The 7439-nt window shown below is 41.9% G+C and overlaps 1 protein-coding gene across 7 annotated transcripts in view; it reads right to left on the bottom strand.

Moving 5' to 3' along the window:
* Positions 1 to 1061: 1061 nt before the first annotated feature.
* Positions 1062 to 7439, bottom strand: part of SLC25A12 (solute carrier family 25 member 12) — a 160506-nt gene continuing 154128 nt past the window's right edge. For all 7 annotated transcript variants that reach the window (XM_081143168.1, XM_081143171.1, XM_081143170.1 and 4 more), the window contains 3 exons: positions 4662 to 4820; positions 4458 to 4548; positions 1062 to 3680 (listed from right to left, as the gene is read on the bottom strand). In XM_081143168.1, coding sequence (XP_080999294.1) covers positions 3482 to 3680; positions 4458 to 4548; positions 4662 to 4820 — 449 coding nt within the window. In that variant the 3' untranslated portion in view covers positions 1062 to 3481. The remainder of the gene's footprint in view (positions 3681 to 4457; positions 4549 to 4661; positions 4821 to 7439) is intronic.

Here is a 7439-nt window from a genome sequence, read left to right as displayed (position 1 = left end):
TCGTAAGTCAGTTCAGCAAGGTCGTAGGATACAAGATCAATACAGAAAAATCAGTCGTATTTCTATATACTAACTGAACAATCAAAATAAAATTAAAAGAATTCCATTCATAAAAACATCATAAATAATAAAATACTTATGAATAAATTTAACAAAAGTACTAAACCTCTATAAAACATGGCTGAAATTTTAAATGGTCTAAATAAGTAGATTCCAAGTTCATGGGTTGGAAGATTAAGATGGCAATTTACCCAAATTGATGTATAGATTCAACAAAATACCCATCAAAATACCAACTATTGTGTATTTTTTTTAAGAAATTGGCAAACTAATATAAAATTTATGTGGAAGTGCAAAAGATCCAGCCAGAACAATTTTAAAAAGAACATATGACATGTTCTACGTAGGATGAAACCTCAGTGTGAGAGGCAAAGTTATAAAGCATTTAAGAAGAAAATATCAACCATATTCATACCTAGAGTAAAAAGAAAAGAAAAAGAAATATAAAACATGCTAACCATAAGGGAAAAATTGATATATTTGAACATACTAAAATGTTAATATACCAAGAACAATGTGAAAAGACAAGCCACAAACTGGGAAAAGATTTTGCAACACAACTCATAAAGGAGTAGTATTCAGAATATATAAGGAACCCCCTGCAAATTACTGAGAAAAATGGACAAAAGACTTTAACAAATACTTTGCTCACCAAAGGTGAAATCCAAGTAGCCAATAAACACACGGGCCTTCTCACAGGCTGCCAGTATGAAAGTAAAGTAGAAAGTCTTTTTGGAGAACAGTGTGTATATTAACATATGAAAGATGTTCAGCCTCATTTGATGAAATGCTTTAAAGCCACATGAGATAACATTATACAACAGATTGGTAAAAATTAAGAAGAAAAATACATCCTTGGGGGAATGTAAATTGGTGCAAGAATCTCTGGGAAGTAGTTTGACACGATCTCGCCAAGTTGAATCTAACAAACCCTGTGCCTCTGTGGTTCTGCTCCTTTTAGATCCTTTTAAAAATGAATGCTCCAGAACACACATGCCAAATATCTGGAGCAACGCTGTTTGTAACACCCCCAAATTGGAAACAACCCAGATATCCAGAGTTAAGTGGAAAAATAAATTGTAATATATTCATACAATGGAATAAGCAAACTATAGCTACATACAGTTATATGAATGAATCTTATAAACACAATGTTTAGCAAAAGAAACAAGTCTTAAAAGTATACATTATAATTTGATTTGTATAAATCTCAAAACCAAGAACTAAATATTGTATTTAGGGATATATATATGGGCGGTAAAACTATAGTGAAAAGCAAAGAAATGAAGGGTAGACATGGGGTTGAAGAGGGGAGAGGGGATTATGATGGAGAGGATCACATGGGGGAACTTGTTTACAATATTCTGTATCTTGACCTGGGTGGTTACATTGGTGTTCACTTTATGACTACTTGTTTAAAATATATATATGTGCATATCGTACATGTACATACATGTTTAATATACTCAATTCCAATTTTAAATATCGAACCTAATGAAATACTAGCACATGTACTCAAACCGTGTGTATGAAGATGTTTGCTGTTCACGACAGCATTGCATGCAACCGTGAAAAAGAGTAACTGTCAACAAGGAATAATTTATGAAAAGTATCGTAACCAATACAATGCAATACTATGCAGCTATTAAAAATTAAGATAAACCTTTGTGAACTGACATGGAAAGATCTCAAAGACATGAGGTAAACAAAGACGAGTCATAGAACAGCACATACATAGATTTAAAAACAATCCTGTTTGAAAGTATAAATATGTATATATAAATATTTATACAGATGAAAAACAGGCTCCTCTAACCTGTTAGTGGGGACAACCTCTGGGGCAGGGTGTGGTGAAGGGGGAAGCAGGGTTGAGGGCACTTTCACATCTTACTCTACATACATATGTAGTTTTGTAGGAATCTTTGTAAGAACATACCCACAGACACCTGCACATTTTTAATAGGTGGTAATAGCAAAACAATGGTATTGTTATTCATTCCATTCCAACGAGAACCCTGAAAACTCTGCTTTCAAAGCTAATTATTTTGCTCCTGTAGGGCCTTGAAAGCCTCTGGTTGTGTTACGGGGCTGTCAGCCATTAAATGATGAGCGTCGTGTAGGATACTAAGTGACTGGCCATCTCCAGACTTGCCCTTTGAAAATGTTGCATATGTTCTAATATCCTGGCTCACTGGCAATAGCAATAATGTTTTCACAAAGCACTTGGCTAAAGTAAGTAAATTCTGATGCTACACATCAAATCACAACCGCACCGAAGTGTAGATGTGGCTGTCAGGATGCACGTGGAGATCTAAATTAGTAATCACACCCTTGGTGAGTGACTTTTGCAACAAGTAGTTTGTATTTGGATTCATAAGGAGGAATCTAGACCCCACTGAGTCACAAGATAGAGCTTTTCTCTTCTTCCCTCCCCTCATTCCACCACAGACCCTTGGATATCAAGCTATTTCCTATAAAAGTGTAAGAGAGTGAAACCGATTATGAGTTATTTGGAATCAGTAGTGAATCAAAATAAAAGGCACTATCAGTATATTTATGAAGGAAAATTCAACTACATGCATACATTTTGGTGTGTATTTTATTTTTGATTGGAATCATATCCACATGAAGGAAAATTGCCAAAGTATCCTTTACTGTTTTGAAAGCTAGGCCCTTGCTGTGTCAGAGGAAAGCAAAACTAAGCCAGTGGTGCTGAAGATGTCCCTCTCTCCATATGCATGACAGGAGAGGAGCTGTCTAGGAAATGCCTTCTGACTGATGAACAGAGAATCTACACACACGTGAAATACAATGGGAACACATCAGCACACGCGAGTCATTAGCCTGGTCCTCTGGCATCCACTGGCATGCATCTCTTATTTCAATGGCGTCAGCCCTTGGTCTTGTTGTACCTCTTTAGCAGCAAATACTTTTTATTCCAGAATGGAAAACTAACTAGAAATTAAATATATCCAATACTGATGCTTCATTTCCATCAGTTAACAATAAGAGAATGAATTTAATTGTAATACATTTATTTTGTGTGATTCTTAATAAAACACCTTCAAAACATTCTGTACATTTCAAGCCACTAAGAACTGCGTTACATTCTATAAATGTGATTTGTTGGGATGAGGTGCCAAGATGTCTCTGTACAAAGATGTACAATATGTACAGTCACTCACTCTAAGTGCAAGCTGTGCAAAGCAGTCTAGAACACTAATGCCAAAGCTTAGGAAACATTTCAACACATAAGACTAAAGCTCGAAACTGCATTGTTGTTGTTTTTCCTGGACTATAAACAAATACACGGATATGACACAGACTCCTCACTCAGTGGCGCCGTGAGGCCGGCGGTGCGTCGCGGCCGCTCCCCAGGCCTCTCCAGGGCGCTCCTTCGCCACGCTCAGCGGCCGTCTCCTCACGGAGCTGCTGCCGCTGCCTTTGGCTGAGCCACAGGAACACTAGGAGATTTAAATTTGGGGAGATAAAGGCCAAACTTGTTTTCAATGCCCGCAAAAGTGGCTGTGGCGAGTCTGTATCCACCGATGTGGTCAGGATTGGCAGGAGGAAGGTCTGCGATGCGTGACTTAGGTGTTGGTTCTGAGCCAGAGGGCTTGCTGTTGGTAGGGAAAAGTTTTAAAGAAAAATAAATATAATTCTTAGTTTTAAAGAATGTGAAAGCCTAGAAAAGCCTGGAATTGTAAGAATGCTGTTCTTTCTCTGTACAAGTCCCTCTACTTGGTTCATGAGGTGAAGACGCAATGCGGGATTTGGTCTTATGCTGAAAGCTGATGGCTGCTTGCTTTGGGTATAACCTTCCCCACCCAGCAAACTCCACAAGTGACTGCTCTTCTCTCCAGTGCAAGCTTCAAGAGGCCCGAATTCGGGCCTAGATCTCACCGGTGATTATGTCCACGGGCATAACCTCTCTTTGAACCTTTTCTGTTTGGTTTGCAATAAGTTAGCTCTAAGAACATTTATACCTATTCTAATAATAAGTTACAGCGAAGAATGAAATCTCAGAGGTGTGAAGGGCTCGACTGAGTCTTTGAAAGGAAGCTCACAGAAGTGTTACTAATACAAACTTACAGTATTTCTGGTGAAGAGACCATATAATAAAATCTAATAACATAAATCCATGCAGCTCGGTATTGCTTGCACTAAAAAAACATAACTAGTCACATAACTAGTGGATTGCTGCCTCCCTAAAGTTTCCCCAAGCAGCCGATTAATAGTGTGTGATGTTGCCCTGTCAAGACCTCATTTCCCTGACGCTGAAGCTTCTCGAGCCTACTGTTTGATTTAAATGCATTGGTCCTATAGGACTCTCTGAAGGCTGAACAAAGACGGGTTCGGGTGCTTTCTTGATAAAGGTGTTGAACAGCTGCACTTACAGGCCTCCGAAGTCAATGTAAAACCACCGCTGGAGAAGTTCATAGGTGACCAAGGTAACACCAAACTGGGGAGAGGATCGAAACACTCGGGCTGAAAGAGAGACGGGAGGGGGCACTTTCCACCAGGCTGACTGGCGAAGACGACCAGTGGTGAGGGGAGGGGGGCCTGGCACCCGCCGGCCATTGCATTCGCCCAGCCCCTACCTGCAGTCCCTTTCCAAAACGCTGCAGGCCCCTCTTCCCGGAGTATCTTCCGGAAACAGTCGATGACACCACTGTATGTCGTCTGGCCAGCACGGGCCGCCACTTGCAGTCTTGTCTTGATGACGTCAGCAGGGGTTACCAGAGAAGCGGCAGGCACACCTTTCAGGAGAAAGGCACGTTTAATTCACCCAAAGCACCCCAGGAAGGACAGACATACTGCTAACATGGAGCAGTGCAATTAACGACTTCAACTGCTCCGACTGAGCTTCTTAAACAGATGCCTGGGCACCAACGGAAAAAGCATATAAACGCCTATTGTGTCGGTGTGGTCAGCGTAAGATTCTCTCTTCTTTCTGAATTAGGGAAATCACTCTGTACTGCATGACCCCAAAGAATTGTGAGAAGGAAAAGAGGCAGCCATATCACTAGGACAGTTTCCAAGTGTTCCCCTTTAGATTTCAATTATTTTCCACACTTTTTTTCCTAAATAAGATACAAATGTGTTCATGCATAATAAGAAATGAGGTTAATGTCAATTTAATGAGCTCCTAAATGTATCTGACATCAAACTGTAGGGGGTGGGTGTGCGTGTGTGTATTTGTGGCTGATTCTTGTTACCTTAATGCTAGAGGTGAATATCAATACTCCTATGTAGTCACCTGTTGAGGGGCTAACTTGAGAGGTGGCTGCGACTCCTTTCAGACAAGCTCAGATGAGAGAAGCCGTTACAACGGGAGCAGGGGAGGCCAGGCACCGGTTAAGGAACAATAGGGGCCCTGATCATGGAAAGGCCTTATCATCTGTCTCCTGTGCCCGAGCTCCCTGGGGTCGTGCTGAGATTGAGCAGCAGCAGGACACACAAGATGGATTTCACAACCACACCTTTAATTTACAAAGCAAAACAGGGAACAAAGGAGCCAGATAACCTTCCACAGGGGGAGAGGAATTCAATATGGACTGAATGTCACGGAATCATCAGTAGGCAGGTGGAGCTGCTGGACTTGTGGGGGCTGTTAGAGAACAAGGCAAATAGCTCCCTCCACAGGGCTTGGCACCTAATTCAGATGAGGCTGGGTCAAATGCCTGCCTCTGCAATGTTCTGAATTCTGGATATTCTCAGTGCCTGCCAGCAAAGCTTTATGGGTAAAAATTAGACAAATTCATATCTCATTCTGAAAACTGGCATCGAATGTCTGTGGGCAAGAAGTTAGTGCTCACAGCTCCGTGGAAATGTTTACTCAGCCCCATCAAGCACTGGCAACAGGCCAGCCCATGATTTACTGCCCTCTGGCTGTTTGCTGCTGCTGCTGGGAAAGCACAGAGAAGACTTGAGGGAAAATCTTCTGGCCCCATTTAAAGCTGGGAGACTTTGGTGAGCACCAGAAAGGGGGTGGGTGAGCACTCAGTGCCCAAGCTGAACAGGTAGCTTTACTACCTTTCAAATGTGCATGCAACTGACCGAAGTTCCAAGTGCCAGGAGACAGGGATTTGCTGGACCCCAAATAAAGGTTCAAAGCTCCCTGGGAGAGTTTCTTAATCATCACTTGTCATTCCCTGTCATCAAGGTTGAGAAAGAAAACATGATCCACCCCAAAGCCCTCAGAACCAAGGGCTTCTGCCACACACCACACTCTGCGATGTGCTCAGGATGTCCTGGCATGTTCAGCCCGGGCACCAGAAGAGAATGAACACAGTGAGATCCACAGGCCATGAGCTCAGCAGCCAGAGCTCCACTGGTCATTTGGGGACAGTGTTTGAGTCTGTGCTCACCCTTCAAGCTTCTATCCTTGACCTGCTGTGATGGAGAAAAGCACTGCCCTTTCCTTCCTCTGTCACTGCTGAGCACTGATGAGCCAGGTCTTCCCCTTCACAACAGGAGGAAGGCCAGACCCTTAGGTCAGAAGGAAGCATCTTAGTACCTTCGTGCATTTTTAAGGCTCTTCCTCCAGCTGAATGAATCCTTTCTGTGTCCAATTTGGTATCTTAGACTAGATGAAGGTTTTCACTTTTTCCACTGACACTGATTGACATTTTTCCTATTATTACTGCGCTGACCACAGAGGGAAGGCAACGATGAACAGAATGAAACCTCTGCCCTCAGGGAGCTCCCAGCCCAGTGGAGAGGACAACACTTATACAAACAACCATCAATAAAAGACAGAAAACGTTAAGAGACAGAGAAGAGATGCCAATTGAGGACAAGGTGGTTTGCCAGGAAGCATTGCTTGCTTTGGTCTAAGGAGGATGATAGAAGGAACAGGAACAGCTTCATGATAAAAGCTCAGTTTTGAGCCAAATCTTAGATTCCAACATGCTAGAAAGGGCATGCCCGACCTGTGCATCAGCATGAAGTACAGCAAAACAATGATTTGATAAATAACTTTTCCACCTTAATGCTTGGCTTGGCTGCACTCAAAGTTTAAGGGGCACAGGAGGCTAAGAAACACGGTAATGATGAAAGCCCAATTTAGATGGGCAGATCTAATTTGGCTCCAAGTTGCTAAGCTGCATTAAGCTGTTTATCCACATTATGCAAATGTAATTAACTCTCATCAGAATTACAGCACATCCCACAAAGAAGAAAAAGCGATCACATTTAAACTAAGTCAGATAAAAACAATAACCTTTCCAGAAATAAAGGGGGAAGTACAGAGAGATGCTATACTACTTAAAGGGAAAAGGGGGAGAGTTTTTTGGCTTAAAAAAAAATTGTAACCCTGCTGGCGTGGCTCAGCGGTTGAACATCGACCTATGATCCAGGAGGTCGAGGTTCAATTC

This window comes from Miniopterus schreibersii, assembly GCF_964146895.1.
Source record: "Miniopterus schreibersii genome assembly, chromosome: 7".
NCBI classification, from domain to species: domain Eukaryota; kingdom Metazoa; phylum Chordata; class Mammalia; order Chiroptera; family Miniopteridae; genus Miniopterus; species Miniopterus schreibersii.
This window is presented reverse-complemented; position numbering and strand designations above follow the sequence as displayed.